This window comes from Heteronotia binoei, chromosome 9, assembly GCF_032191835.1.
Source record: "Heteronotia binoei isolate CCM8104 ecotype False Entrance Well chromosome 9, APGP_CSIRO_Hbin_v1, whole genome shotgun sequence".
In the NCBI taxonomy this organism is placed as follows: domain Eukaryota; kingdom Metazoa; phylum Chordata; class Lepidosauria; order Squamata; family Gekkonidae; genus Heteronotia; species Heteronotia binoei.
Window position 1 is genome coordinate 84821285 of NC_083231.1, and position 16664 is coordinate 84837948.

The 16664-nt window shown below is 41.5% G+C and overlaps 1 protein-coding gene across 19 annotated transcripts in view; it reads right to left on the bottom strand.

Annotated features, from left to right (window-relative positions):
• The window catches only part of ANK2 (ankyrin 2), a 474349-nt gene that overhangs the window by 213915 nt on the left and 243770 nt on the right, over positions 1-16664 (bottom strand). For 2 of the 19 annotated variants that reach the window (XM_060246897.1, XM_060246904.1), the window contains exon 1: positions 14980-15264. The exons of 12 other annotated variants lie outside the window; for them this stretch is intronic. In XM_060246897.1, coding sequence (XP_060102880.1) covers positions 14980-15108 — 129 coding nt within the window. In that variant the 5' untranslated portion in view covers positions 15109-15264. Of the gene's footprint in view, positions 1-14979; positions 15291-16664 lie in introns of those variants that run through there. 5 more of the 19 variants (XM_060246893.1, XM_060246899.1, XM_060246902.1 and 2 more) reach the window with 5 other exon arrangements.

Genomic DNA, 16664 nt, shown 5'->3' on the forward strand with positions numbered 1-16664 from the left:
TTTAAAAGCTGACCTGTAGCAACAAAGTCTTATTAAGAACATCCATCCCAATGATCAAGGCAGGCAACCTTATGGTTCAGTAAACTGGATTCTCTTAAGTCATCCAAACATCTGGGCACCCCCACAGTGATATGCTTCATTCATCATTCCCTATACCTCCAATAACATGCAGAAAGGAGACCAGCAGCCATGCCCATTTGCTCAATTTTAGAAAGCTGCCAGCCCTAAGAGAATCCCCTCGTCAATTCCCCTTGGGCAAGTGAGGCTTAAGGTAAACTTTCCCTCACTACATAGATGCCTAAGGGTTTACCGGTAAACTTGCACTTTCACCCATAGCTCATGCTGTGCTTGCTAAGCATGACGCCTGGTTAGGGTCCAATCTGTCAGATTCATTACCAGGCCAACTAGATTACTCTTCCTTCAACACAGAGAAGGTGGGAGAAAAAGATCTTATTCCCCAGGCCTATTAAGGAGAAGTGTCCCAAAAATCCTGCTTGACTGCCTACTAGTTGCACACAATTTTTGAAAAGGATTGGAGGGTGGATTGCTAAAATGGCAAGAAGCATAAAGTACAAGAGTTCCAATTTACAGGGCACCACCTGCTTCAGCCCCATCAGCTTGTAGTCCAAGGCTTTACTCTCTGGCCCACCAACAGAGTATCATATTTCAGCATACTAAAGAGGCACAGCAAAGCTGCTCCCATCTGCAGATATGATACAAAATAGCCTTTGGAAGGGGTTACCAGGTTTTTGAGATAGGAACCCATCCCAAATTTTTATAGCTACTTTTAAAAAACAAAAACAGGAGACTATATTTCTTTACCTGTTTTAATGGTGCCTCATATGGGTTAAAACAAGGAGGTTTTTCTTCAAAGTTTCAAAAGCAAGAAGATGAACATTGCCACATTCTTCCTATGATTATGTATGTTAGCTATAGAAAGTCATTTTACCTCAATTCTTGCTAATGCATGCCTAGATGGGAATTGCTCCTGAAGGACAATAAATAAAATATCATGTTGCTTTATAAGCTCTTCTATTGGAAACAGGGCACGTATAAAAGTTGTTTTTAAACTGGCAATGGTCATGTAAAATCTAAACATGCATGAGTGGTACTGCTTTGTGCCAACACTCTTTCACATACAAGACAATTGCCCCAATGCAGTAACTCCTTTGTGGACACGGAGCTCTGTGAAGTAGTGGGCTTATATTAGCATAGAAGCCATGACTAGTTTGAACTTGACTGGCATTGGGGCCTGAGAAGGAAAGAAGGTAGAATGAAAGAAGGTAATGATGAGGACAAATATGGAATAGTGAGAACAAAGCAGGAGTAAAGTTGGACTTTTAAGACCAACCAAGTTTGATTGAGAATGTAAGCTTTCGTGTGGTGATCCCCTCGTCTGATGAAGTGTGCTTAGAGAGCACACGAAAGCTTACGTTCTCAATAAAACTTGGTTGGACTTAAAGGTGAAACTTTACTCCTGCTTTGTTCAACTGCTTCAGACCAACACAGCTGCACTCTTGGATCTACCCACATGGAATAGTGAGAGTTCAGAATCTGAACGTCCATAGTTTGGAAGCCTCACCCTATTATGAATTAGGGCCTAGGGTTGCAAAATCTTGGAAGGCATATATCTGGCAAGGGATGGAACCGGCCCAGGTGTGAGGCTGATCCAGTCTCCATCCACTCAGGGGATGGGCTAGTGCAGTGGTGAAACCTAGTAGGATTAAGAAGTAGAAATCATGTGTCAGAGCTTTTTTTTTTTTAAGCAGAAACACAGTTCTGGCTGGTTTGGCATCAGGGGGTGTGGCCTAATTTGCAAATAAGTTCCTGCTGTGTGAAACAATGGTGATATCAGGGGGTGTGGCCTAATTTGCAAATGAGTTCCTGCAGGGCTTTTTCTACCAAAAAAGCCCTGCATGTGCCCATCTCTCCTGGCTGACATAAAAGGAGGGAAAGGAAAACAGAAAAGGAAGCCCAGTAGCTACAGAGTTTAGAGAAACTGCTTTTGAAGCACAAAAGCATAATCAGCTGAAAATGAAAATGCAAGGGAAAACTGGCTGCTGCAAATATCTTAAAAGACATGTGCAGTGAACCAGTGCTAAAAAGTTAAAAACACACCTCTTTCCTATTATTTCCACTGTATAAACAAAAGAACATTTGGCACCCGATCAGAAACAGGGAAGTGATCATACTATGGAAAACTGACCTGTAAGGCTCAGGCCCCTCTGAATTTGTCAGGAACATTCCAATTCTTGGGAAAGACAAACAGCAGTTTAACTTACAAAACTGAGCTTATATGCACAGCCCTACCAGGTGCTTAAGTAGAAAAAAAATCAATATAACTAACAGGAAACAGAATAGTATGAGATAATGATGGTAATTATTTAAAGAACTCCATCAGATCTAGCAGGCCAGGCATTTCTCTCTTGAAATAACCTCCAGTTAAGTAGTAGCACAGAACTGCCTAAGTTCACATAGGATTGGTCTTTAGATCCCTCACCATCTCTGTTGCCCTCCTCTGGACACATTCCAGTTTATCTATATCCTTCTTAAATTGTGGTGCCCAAAACTGAACACGATACGCTAGGTGAAGTCTAACCAAAGCAGATTAAAGTGATACCATCACTTCATGTCACGGCCTGGGGCCGGGTCAGGCAAAGTCCAAGGGCAGTCCAAGGTCTGTAGCTGGTGAGCAAAGAGGGTCCAAGGCGCCAAAACCGAATCACAGTCCAGGTATCGCAGGTCAGAGGTTCAGAAGCCAACGTCAAAAGCCGAAGTGGATGCTAGCACGTCAGGTAAGTGACTAGTTGCTTCCACAAAGCCTCCTCCCAAAGCCCACAGCTATATAGCCCTCTGCTGTCTGTTGCCTATTTGGGCTAATTGCTGGCTCAGAGAGGCAGCCAGAATCCTGCTGAGACTCAAGCATCCTCACTCCTAGAAGGGCCAGAATCCTTTCAAAACTCAGGGCTCAGGGAGCGTCTTGCTCGTGAGCGTGCCGCCCTCCTCCGATCCCTGAGGTCCTGACGAAGGCAGTCACACACACGAGCCACCCGAGAGGGCGAGGCAGGGGGGCTTGGATCTTCTCCAGCAGGAGGCAGGGGCACTGGTGCAGGTGGCAGGGGCACAGTTTCTTCTGCAGGCTCAGCTTCTTCTGCAGGGTCCCCAGTACCCATGACACTTCACATGATCTGGACACTATACTTCTGTTGATACAACCCAAAATCACATTTGCCTTTTTAGCTACCACATTACATACATTTTCAGTATACAATCTACAGGAGACCCCTAGATCCTTTTCACACATACTACTGCCAAGACAAGTATCCCTCGTCCTATAATGATGCATTGGATTTTTCCTACCTAAGTGCAGAACTTTACATTTATCCCTGTTAAAATTCATTTTATTGGTTTTAGCCCAGTTTTCCATCCTGTCAAGATAACCCTGTATTCTGATTCTGTCTTCTACTATATTTGCTGCCTCTCCCAATTTAGTATCATCTGCAAATTTGATAGTGTATGTGATAAGCATTCCCTCTATTCCTTCAACCAAATCATTTATAAAGATATTAAACAAAACAGATCCCAAGACAGATAAGGTAAGATCCTCAAGTAACATTGTTCAGGATACTCAGCGGTGTCTTTACCAGTCAAGGAACATGGAATTTGTAGGTTCATCTGATTCCTAATTAAATCAGGTTTAGGATTAATTTCTCTCAAGAGGCAAAATTTTATTCATTTTTACTCTGCTTACTTCAGTATTAAACTGGTAATTGATCCAGAAATCTCAAATATCATTCTTGATTCTCTGCCCCAACACATAACTGAATAACATCAGGATCAATACCAAAAATGCAAACACAATCTAACCTTATGGAATTAAGTATTGGCGTAAAAAGAAGTTCCCTGCAGAATTAATCAGCCATTTATTATCATGAGGACTCTTATGCATTCACCAACTTCAGAAATGTCAAGCAGTGACAAGTCATTACACAATTTAGCATGGAACAAGCCAGAGAATAAATAATTAAGAGGAGATTTGCATTATTAAACCTGGAACATCATAAGATGTTCATCAGCTACAATAACAACTTAGAACATAAGATGACCAAAGCTCTGCAGTGCTTTAAAGGGGAAAAAAACCTGCAGCAATCAGGGAGGACCCCAGCTGTTTCCTCCACCTTCTCAGACAGCAGATCTGATGTAGTACTGCTTGACAACCGCACCCCCCCCCCAGTTGAGGGAGAAGGGGTGTTGGAAGATAGGCCCATCAACATGTATTAGTCATGACAGAACTGCCTCATACAGAGATAGTGTGCTTCTGAACAATAGTTTGGGGAGGGGGCTATATGAAGGATATCTAGCTGGTTCTTAAGAGGGAAAATATGTTTATTTTTGACTAAATAGCTCTTCAGTCTGATTCAGCAGGCTCTTCTTATGTTTCATATCTACTCTGGCCTAGCTCTTATAGGCTGAGGTCACACTGGAGGCTTAGCACAATCTGGAAGTGCCCCTATTTGCAGTGGTTTATATAGCTGCGGAAAGGGGTGACCAGACAGCAAACCCTGAAGCGGCTCCTCCACATGCCAGTCCCTCACTGAAGCATCCACAATACCAGCGCCTCAACCGTGGAGTGTGGTGTTTGGGCGGGGGGTGGAAAAAAATTGGCAGTGCATGCACATGTGCACAGCCCTACCAGGTGGAAAAAAACACAACTGAAACAGAAGTGAATATTTGCACTTCCCATCCAATATCCATGCATGATGAGGGGGTTCAGACAACAGGAAAAGCAGAGTGGAAGGGCTGGCATACATAAAGACTGGACTTTCCCAGTGTTGATAAACTCTGCTTCCAGGATGGGTCAGACTCTGGTGCTGATGACTGAGGCACAGAAGGCAGATGTTGTTATCTGGTCATGCTCTTTACACCCACAAAGGCACCATGACAATACCAGCACAAACTGTCCATATGACTGCTGCCACAGACAGGACTTAACCTCCTCATTGGTGGATTCTTCTCTTCAACTTGAGAGGTGTTATACAAAATGCTTCTTCCTCTGATATATCTCCATACAGACAAAAAGCTCCTTGGATTGGTAAGTGGGATCCCCCAGAATCTTCTGCCTACAGGAAGTCTCTGATTATATCTATAAGAGCTAGGTGGGGGTAGATGTGAGACACAAGAGTCCTGCTGAATCATCTCCATATTAAACTTCCCTTCTCTACTCATTTCTGGGGAAGTCTTCATGCTTTCCAAGGATATAGAGTGTTTGTGCATTAGCAATAACCACACTATCTCACATCAGCCCTGGTCATGTTCAAGAGCTAAAAGCTGCTCAGCACCAACAAAATTTTTTTTTTTTGCAAAAAGCATAAATTGTATACTTTAGTTAAAAGGGTTTCCTGGACTAGGAAAAAAATGTCCAAGGATCCCACAGTGATAGGCCTTCACTGTCAAAAGCTTGTAACCACACAGTAACAAGCTTACTGTCTCAGTAAGGAGTTTCAGGATTCCCTGTAACTATTGACCAGCATGTAAAAACACAATTTCTGCTAAGTTATCAAACAACAAACCAAATGTTCAGCAATGGACTTCTGAACTACTGTCTCTAAAAATCTAAGGTCATAAGATTTACATTGCTGCATCAGGCCAAAGACCCATCTAGTCTACCATTTTGTTTCCAATAGTGGCAGATCAAATTAATTTTCAAAGCTCATAAACAGAGTATGAGAGTGTTGCCCATTTCCTGATCCCAGGATCTGGTATTTCAAAATACACTACTTATGTACATGAAGAGTCTCTTTATTACTATGGGAAACACACATATACAGTCCAACTTTGGCTAATCTTCCCCTCCCTGCACCAGCCACCTAAAGTAGTGGCTGCTACCACATTTCATTGTATAGAACTCCATGAAATAACAGAGCATTAAAATTTTCTTTTGACTATTCTAAACCTAGTGCCACCCAGCTTCACCAAAAGACCCACTTTCATTCTGTTTATAGTCATACAAAGCTCTAATTGTATACACTTTTCCTGTTCTGCAAGCTTCTCATTCTGGAAGATAAAAGCCACTTTGATTTATTATACACCTAAACAACACATATAGGGTGTTGCTCAGTCAAAGCATTCTTCTTGGGCACCCTGCAGGAATCAAGTATTTCATTACACTTTTAGCGCTTTATGATTGACAGTTAAGTATGACCCTAGCTTCAGAGATTTACATGAAATCTTTTGATCCTTCTTATGATTTTCAGTGAAGTCTACATTTCCCATTTGGTATTTCTTATTTTTGCATACTTTTCTTTATTCCCCTTTTCCACACCACAAGTTATTGAATTATGAAGGTTGAGAAATTCTAGAGCAATACTCTTCCCAGTTGAAACAAAGATAGAACATCTAGACCTGCATTTTCCTGTACTTATATGTTTATTTTTAAACACTAATTTCATCCCTTTATATAAAATCCACAGCACCTTAAAATTAAATATATATATAATTATGTTTGCACAGTAAGCATAACCTCATCTAACAGGCACAGCCTTTATACAAAAACATTAGCCCTCAGCAAAAGGCCTTTTGAAATAAAAGCATTTTACATGTTCTTCAAAATACTGGTGAAAAGTCATACTTCCTGAGTTGCCTGTGGGAGCCCTTCCAGAGGGTGGGAGAAATGACAGAAAATGCTCTTGAGCCTTCTTGGAGGAGAGTCCAATCAGCAATGAAGATACCACTAGGAGGAGCTGATAAACTGAACAGCACTGGTGTGTGAACTTATATACGGAGAAATAGTCCTTGAAAGTCTTGAGCTGAGGCCAAAATTAACTAGATAGCCAGCATAGCTGTTTTCATAGAGACATCACACAGAACCTTCAAACACAAAACAATCTGAACTATTGCATAGCCAGTTAGCACAAATATAACTCATCAGAAAGCACACTGATAAATAATTATTAACATAAAATACAGGCATAATGTGAACACTGTAGCTGGTCCCAGACACAGTCAGGACACTGCATTTTGTAACAGCTGAGGCTTCTGGGCTAACTGCATTGGTAGTCCCATGTACAGCACACTACTACAATCCAGAGTAGAGTTACAGAGGAATAGATCAGTGAAGCCAGTGCTGAGTCAAGAAGCAAGAACCACCTATGAATAAGAAGGAGATGAAAGAAGTCCTACACCAGCCACATTCTAATTTGTTTGTCCATTGGCATGGGCACATTTACTAGCATCCCCAAACTCACCTTTTTCCATTTGTTGTCTCCTCCAAACTATTTAAATGTACATTGTAAGTTCCTCTAGCCTGAGATCTCTGTTTTGCTTCTGTTACTTTGTAAACCACCACCAGGTATATTGATAGGGCTATGCAGCAATCATCCCCAAAAGTACCACCTCTCACCCAGGGCTCTGATCCAATCCTTTTGACTTTGGCTTCATGCAAATCCAAGAATTTGTCAGCCCATCAGAGCCTATGGAACTCCACTAGATGGGAGAGCAAGTCTTGTTTTAAAAAGGGAGAAAAGAAATCCTCAGTCAGGGATTTGATATTTTGAATAAGATAATTAGTTTAGCCAGGGTTTTATTTGGCTTTTAGACAGGATTTGGGGGTTAGCTTTAGGAAGAAATCTTGGTTTATTGAGCCAAATAAGCATCCTATCAAAGGCTCAAAATACCAACTTTACTTGTACATGCTTTGAAGACAGAAGACTGTGTTTAAAAAGCAACAACATACGTTTAGAAGGATGCTGTTACCAATACTTTTAAGTTCATTTCACCCATTTGCCTGACTGTAGGTGGCTGGTGTTGTAAAAGAGACAAGAAGAGGCTAGTGTTCAGGTCTGGATGTTTCGGAGAAAAGGGCACATATACCTGCACATGTACTGAGGCACAGTAGTTCAGTAAGAATAAACAGAGAGTGATTAAAATGTGGAATCCTCTACTGCAAGAGGATGTAGTGATAGCCATAGGAATAAACAGCTTTAAAGGGGATTAGAATGATTCATGGAGGACAAGTCTATCAATGGCTATTAGCCATGATGACTGATGGGAACTTCCACACTCACAGGCACTATGCCTCTGAATTACAGAGCCAGAAGGCAACATTGGGGAAGGCCTTGGCCTCTATGCCCCGTTGTTGGACCTCCAAAGGAACTAGTTGGCCACTGTGTAAGACAGGATGCTGGACTAGATGGACCACTGGTCTGAGTCAGCAGGGCTCTTCTTATGTTCTTAAAATAAATCTTTCAGCCCAGCATGATACTGCCTCAGAGCTACATTCTCTCTCTTCTCTCCCCCACAGCCACCACAGGCTATGGAAGTAATATTAACAATAAATCATGAAAGCAAATGCTTGTATTAAAAATTTATATAAAGGAAAACAGCAGTAACCTACATACTCACAATCACTTTGGAAAAAAACAAGACTTCTGAGGAAAGAACCCACTTATAAAAGTGAATACAGAACCCCATTTGTAACATACATTAGACATTTGTTGCAGAGAAAACAAATGGTGGCAGACAACAGATCCATTTAGGGCTGCTGAGGAGAAGATGACAAAATTTGAGAGGCTGGTGGCCACCCTGTACGCCCATGGGGCTGGACAAGCCGCAGGACTGTTTTCATATGAGATTTGAGGTGTTTGTGATGTGAAGGTGAGAAAAGGAAATGCTTGCCTGATGGTGATCCCAGAAATAAGGTTATCAACCTCAAGGTGGGGCTTGGAGTTCTCCTGGAATTACAGCTGATCTCCAGAGTATGGTGATCAAAGCCCCTGGAGGAAACGGCAACTTTTGAAGGGTGGACTCTGTGATATCACATCCCCAACCAACATGGCTACCCATCTGAACAAGTGCATTCAGTTATTGCAAAACATTTGCAATCTGCTGTACAAAAACTGTGTTCACAAATTTGACTCTACAAGAAGCAGAACTATGAAGACTAGGCTCCAACGAACTACAAGCAGGGTTATTCCAACAGAGCACAACTTTCCCATCTTCCCATTCCAGCTGCAGCCCCATGTGCCATTCAAAAACCTGCTCTTGGGGTCTAGAGAAACTTCCTGAGTTGAATAAGAAACTAGGAAACCATAGGGAGGAGGGGCTACAGAAGAAAAGAAGAACTGGTGGAAATGGACCACCCATTCCACAAGCAAAGAGGCTTTTCAACAGCAAGTCATCAATTTTAAAAAATGTTTATGTCTTCCAATATCTATAGCATTGCAATTATGCTGCCGGAGATGATAAGTGCTAATGCTCCTATCTAAGCTCCCATCTGCCAACTTTGAGTATCTTCCTAAAGAGACGAAGTAATAAAACAAAAAAAGGCCATGGTAAGAGCATTAAACAAACTAAGCCATTGGCACTGAAAAGCAGATTTTAAAAAAAGATGTGGGTCATAAACATGTTTATCATGAGATTAAATGTTTAGCAGCAGACATTTTAGATGCTCTGGAAGTTGTTGTGTCCAGAAGACACAAATCTCAGGATGTAGCATAGGATTAAATAGATGGAGAGTTTTAATAAAGGGGTCGATCATCTGTAAAAGTTACAGCAACAATCAACAATTGCTTCTAGAACTTCCTTTTATTCTTATAACTATAAATTCTGGAATGGATTTGCATGTGATTTACCCGATACAGTCTAAAATGCTGGCCTGGATCAAGAAATTAGTTGTTATGAGCAACATATAAGTGAGATTCTTGGTTTTAATATGGATTTCCCCCCAAGAATTTGTTTCCACAGCAGGGAAATTATGGTAAACTGAAATCTGTTATCCATATCTGCTGCATGAAGGCACTGATACAAAAATAAATGCTATATTATATAAACAGCACTGATACTTTCTCCAAACCTTTCATTTAAGTAAACTTTTGGGATGGTCATCAGACTAGGCTTCCCAATCCCCAGGTTCCAGCGGGGGTTCTCCTGGTTTTACAAGTTTCCCCCCGCCCCCCAGCCAATTAGCCGGCAGGGGAAGCCCCACCCCCCCACAGCCCCCACAGCTCTAGATCTCCGGCAGTTTTAGGGAATAATGGGGAATTGATCCGCAGATATCAAGGGATCTAGGGGGGCTGTGTTTTGAGGTAGAGGCACCAAATTTTCAGCATAGCATCTAGTGCCTCTTCTCAAAATACCCCCCAAGTTTCAAAACGATTGGACCAGGGGGTCCAATTCTATGAGCCCCCAAAGAAGGTGCCCCTATCCTTCATTATTTCCTATGGAAGGAAGGCATCTAAAAAGGTGTGCTGACTCTTTCAATGCGATGGCCAGAACTCCCTTGGAGTTCAATTATGCTTGTCACACCCTTGCTCCTGGCTCTGCCCCCAATGTCTCCTGGCTCCACCCCCAAAGTCTCCTGGCTCCATCCCCAAAGTCCCCAGATATTTCTTGAATTGGACTTGGCAACCCTACATCAGACTATTTGGTAGTCTGTTCACTACAGAACAATCCCATGCTGTTTCTGTAAGGAATATGTACCCACTCTTTCAACTAAATGTAAAATGTCCCTCTCAAAAGGCAACAATGGCTCATGGAAAGCTGTATCCTCAGTGGCGGACAGCATGATCACAGCTGACATTTTCATGCAGGCATTTACACACATCCAAGAAGTCCCAAATACTAAGTGGTGCAATTCTACCTCACAGCTTTTTGACAGCACATCACATAGAGGTGGGGGAGTTTTTTGGGAGGTGGCAGAAGTCAACTAATGACAGAAGTCAACTAATTTGAATTCTTAGTTTTGTATTATGATTGTTGTTCAAAGTGTGTTTTGCTTTTTAAAATGTAGGGCTGTATTTAGGCCAGGCTTGGCAATTTTTAAAGACTTCCCCTTCCACCTGCAGACCCTGCGTCATCTCTTTCCCCAGGATCGCCTATCCCCCAGGAGCAGTATTTCATGGAGACCAGTGGGTTGCAGTGGAAAGGGGGGGGGGGAGGAATTATTATTTGAATCCTTTAAAATTAAGTCTCTTGTTGAGACTGACAGTTTTTAAGGCATCAGAACAGCACAATAATTAAAGGCACACTTGGTGGGGGAAGAAACTAAGATACCATATCATTATTATAACACAATTTCACAGGATATTCTTATCTGAAAAGAACTAAGAATTATAGCTAATATTTAGGAAAATGGTTGATTTTTTTTTCTTACAAATCAAAATAAATACAATGCAGGGGTATCTTTTATAGTTGAAAGGATATAGTTGAAAGGATGATGTTTCATCCTTCATAATGCTATAGGAATTTCCTCAATCTCTTTAGAAATTCCTAAGGCATCACAAAGGGTATGATGTCACATCTGGGTAGAGGTTTGAAAAATATTATGTTACTTCAAGGTGATGTTCTCCCCTATCCCTTTTTCTCCCTCACCTCAAAACATAAACAGTAAAAAATTGAAGGTGGGGGTAGGTGATTGTTCACTCTCAGTGGACAAATAGCAAGACTAATCATTACATCATACTACTTTTAAAATTCTGGTTTGAAATAGAATAAAATTAAATATAAGAAGTGCTGATGAATGTGCATGTATATTTTCCCCAAAAAAACTTGTATACAATTATTTCACAACAGAAAGTATTTAACTGCAAATGTGAGTCACAGGCACTGACTTCCAAGAAACCTAGGCTGGTATTATTTGACTACCATCTATTTATAGCAGAGGTATACAACAACAGAAAAATGTATACAGAAAACAAGGGATAGCAGATATATTATGGGGGCCACCAAAAATGGTTATGGGGTGATAACTAAGTTCACAAAGAAAACTATTCCATTTCCATCAGAAAACAGACCATTTTCTTACAAACAAAAAAAGGCTTGTAGCAATGTATTGAAAATGCATTGATCCTGAAAAAGAGAGACTTGGGTGCAGTAGAATCATATGGTAAGTAAACCACTTTATTGTTACAAAATATTGTGACAATATATGAGAATTTGCTGATTATGTTTTTATAAATATATAAACTGCATTCTTCTTGTACTTTAAAATTTTCCTAGCATGATAAAATGGTACAACAAATATACAGGAAGTTTGTAGTCAATAACTAACCTGATTATTTCAAATCAATATGTAATCATAAGAAACCAACTTTATGCCAACCACTGCAAAGGGTTTAATGTTTTACCACAAAAAAAAAAACCCCTCTTAGTGCATTTCTACAGACAGGCCAATATTTCTCAAAATGTATGGGACAGCACCCTGTCCTAAATTTACCAGATGTTCCTTGCCCCATCACATCCTAAAAATCTAGGTGATGCTACAATACCCAGCTCTTACACACCATAACAAATCCCCCAGCTTGATTTCTACACATATCTTTCCTCATAGATTCATTCCATTACTAGATTCTTCTTTCCTAAACACCCCCTTTCTCCATTCCTGCTCTAAGAAACTGGAATCATAGTACTCAAGGGATTATGACCTCATTTATACATTCAACATGGTGATTCTCTGGGAAATCAGGAGAGCCTTTTCTGTTTGGAGACTTACAAGACATGGCAAAATTGTGTGCATTTTGTCCCCCAAGAGGCTAGCATGATTTTGTCAGATCTTGGAAGCTAAGCAGGGACACCCCTGTTTAGTATTTGGATGGGAGGCCTCCAAGGAGTGCCAGGGTCATGGTGTGGAGGTAGGCAATGGCAAACCACTTCTGAATGCCTCTTGCCTTAACAACTTTATGGGGTTGACTTTGGTTTGCCATGAAATTGTGCAGTACTGAAGGAAGGGCCTTCAATATATTTCAGAAAAGATCATCACATTCGAACATACAGCATTCCATTAGTGCATGCTTTATCATGCACACAAGTTATGCATTTATGATGGACTTCCACAAGAAATAAATCCATAAAAAGCATAGACCACACCCATCCTTTAGGAAAGCAAGTCTGCTGTGCAACAGACACTGTTATTTATGTAACAGTGAAGGTGCAGCTGCAGTAAAAGGCAGACACAGCAAGGCAGGTGGCTGAATATTAAGTGGAACCAGGCAAACAGAAACATAGTAATTTCCCCTGTATATTCTGAGCACTGACCTACTACAGCTTCTTAGATAAGAACATCCTGATCCCTCCACCCTCTAGTGCCAGCATATTAGTAACATGTGGATGGCTCTAAGTCTGTCTGACTCTAATCAAGGCCATGCAGCAGTTTCTGTTAAGTGAGTTGCCCGAAGGAACTGGTTTAATTATATGCAACTTTAATTAAAGAGCTCTGGCATCTCTGCTAAAAACAGATGTATACACACTGAGAGAGGCCTCCCAAACCAGTGCATATGACCCTTCTCTTGGTCACGTGGGTGAGCAACAAGATTTATACATCATCCACCATGGTAAAATACATGATGGGTACCAGAGAATAAAATAATAGAATATATAATCAAAGATCTAGTTTATGCTGTTGTGTCCCAGTTAGGGGATTAGGGTGGTAATCTCAATCTGCCTGCAGCATTCGTATTAGAGGCATCCAAGCACTGTCTGTATTAAAAATGGCATTCATGTTCTGATAAACAGAATTCCAATGCAACATAACACAGCAAATAAAGTTTTCGAGAAGTCAAACAAATCACATCAGAGTATCCCACAGGTATCCAGTAGTTTAAGGAGTGGGAGTTATACATCAGCTTAATTTCAGAGACATACTAAGCAATAGCTTTTGGCAGTTTGCTAAGCATATCTGTAAATTAAAATGTAGCATAACTAGGCCCATGTTGCTATTTACACTCATGCACAGAGCATATGGAAGGATGTGCATGTTAGAAAAGAAGCATGTTACAGAAGACAATTTGTAGAGGAATAGAAGATAAAGCAATAAACATTTCCAGATATGCCAGCAGTTGCTTCATGAGTGATGTTTTCCATACATGAGTTTGTACCAAATATAGGGAAAAATACGTGCAAATATATACACCATTCATTGTGAAAGCTACACTCTATGACAACATTTTTGGAAAACGTTTGGCAGCAGGTTCCAAATTGGAGTACATGCAGTAAAACACTTGTGTATGACCTTCACAAATGGCACCACACTTTTTTTTATATCCATGAATGACCATGTCACCTCTAAAGAATATGACTACAAGCTACTCATTAAAGATATTTCCTTTCATTGTCAATATGTAACCCGAAGGGAGAAGTCATTCACATGACTTTTGTCATTGTGTTCTTCTGTTCTTATACAAAACCTCCTTCCACTGAAATTATAGTTTCATTAGCAAATGAGCACTCGGCCAGTATTTCTTTGAGGGGAGGAGGGTTTTGAAGGTTCTGAAATGCACTGACACTAGTTACTTAGCAATATTCTTTAAATGTTTTGAAATCAGAGAGAATTATTAGAGAACAGTAGTCAGTATTGGAGGAGAGAGAGAGAAAGACTGCAAAATTTTATTGCCAGCTCAAAATTAAAAACAAATAAACAAACCAGACACCTGCAGAGTACAGGGTGAAATACAAAGAAATTCCAGAACTGGGATTTAGGAATATGATGAAACACACATAATACTGCAGTAAAGTATCCTACCTCAGTATCAGCACTGCAAGCAGTAGAAATAATGATTTACAACATTTGGATTTGATATAAAGCTGCATGCTAATATAAAAATTCCATGCTAATGATTTCACAGCAAGGGAAAAGGAATATAGTGCTTCAAATCTTGAAACCTATCTTGTTCAAGGTACAGCAGAATTGGTATTCTCTCTACCAGTAAACAGCTTTAAAACAGCTGGAGGCATAAAACACCTGTCTCCTGAATGATCAAAACAGAGCCTATGTCCTCTGACGATAAAGAAAGGCAGTATTAGTGCCACTGATCATCTTCATAACCTTCCATTCATGTGGCTAGGGACCATTTATTTCCTCTCCTTGTAACAAGAATGATGCAAATGGAAATTATGGAAAGAGAAAAGATGGACAGAGCTGCAGAGGACATCTGAATACATGTTCTATACCAAGATGGGAAATGATGATGGGGATATGATTGCTCCTACCTTGCGTTTCCGATTTTCTCTAGAGATTCTCCTCTGCCTTTTCTTTTCCTTCTCTTTCTCCTTTTCCTTCTCCCTTTCATCAACTTCAGCCTCCCGAACTTTTTTAATGGAAGCAGCAGCGTGAGCCATTTTGGAGAGGGGGACACCTGCTCCAAAGGATCAGTTCCTACCACAGAGATACCTAGGTGATTTATCTCCAGGGGGCCTGGCTGCCGGCCAGAAATTCCACAGGGCAGTCCTCTTCTTCCTTCTCCAACACAGACTCCAACAGAGTCACAGCTTTGCTCCAGCCTCTGCAGGATGCATAATTCAAGCACAAGACTGGCAGACTGCAAATCGAGAGTCTCTTACATACAACCACACATGTAGGCACATGCACAAATAGCTCTGTGTAGAAAAAGCCTGAGAGCAGGAAACACTTCAGTGCTGCTAGGGCAGGTGGAGGGTGGAAAAATCCGCTCTACCAAACAAATCTCACCAAATTAGGGGACATAAAGGTCTACTGGAATTCCTTGAGATGGGCTGTCTCTTCTGGAGCGAGAGCCAAGACGGAGCTACCTCTGCACAGCTGTTGAAAAGGGGTGGGTGGGGGTGGACAGCTCCTTGCAGCTTCCAGCATCACCTCCTTACAGGGTGAGAAGAAAATGGTGCAGTCTGACTTAATGACTTGCTGCTGCAACTGCCTCTGCTAAAAGCACATGATACGCTCGGCTCAGCTCCGCTCGCATCCCACCATTCCTTTCCTTCCTCCCCTTGCTTTGAAAAGGTAGAGATTCCCTCCCAGTCCCCACCCCCGGCCTTGAGAACTGCACAAAACCGAGGAGATAAAAGTGCACACAGGCTCCAGCGGTGCTGTGGCCAGAGCAGACCAGCAGCAGCCAGCTCCCTCCGCAGGTAGCGAATCCCCAGCTAGAGACGTGGCCCGCCGAGCTGGGGAAGGGCGGGGGGGGGGGGAGCGCCGGGGAATGTTCAGGAGGTCCTCATTGTTTCGTTTCGAGGTCCACGTGAGGCTGCATTAGGGAAGCTGCGTTAAGCAGCGGAGCGAATGGGGGTCTGAACGACGAGGGGTGGGGGGAGAGACGCAGTATAATCTGGGCTCAGCCTGCCCTACCCGGCTGAACTCTAGGCGGGGGGTGGGTGGGGAGGAGGAATTGTTTTTTTTAAAAAAACAACAGGACAAAATACAGAATATTCTTAGTCTGCATTATATATCACTAAATGCTATCACCAGCCATTTGGGAAGTGCTTACATGGGGGATAAAAATAATCAGATGATTATGTAGTAGGAGGGATGAGAACTGAGAGGGAGAGCACCTTTTTAATTAAAACAATAATAACAATCACAATTTCTCCCTCCTCCCTTCATCTCATAGGAAATTTGATGACCTTTTCTATAAGGGACAGATTGGGATGGGTTTCCTATTTCTGGCAGCTGCTTTTACAGCTAAGAACAGTCCTTCCTCAACAGAATTTTAAAAAAACACTCCGCCTTTTAAAAAGTCCTTTCTAGACACATATAAACAGCTTGTCTGGTAGACATCTGATCACATTGCAGAGCAATAACAGGCCTGGCAAAGCCTAATTGACATGGTCCCCTTAAGTGAGAAGAAACAGATGCTATGCAGGTTCATCGTCCTTTCCATGTTTCAGTCAGGAATCATGTAGGAATCATCAAAGACATTTCT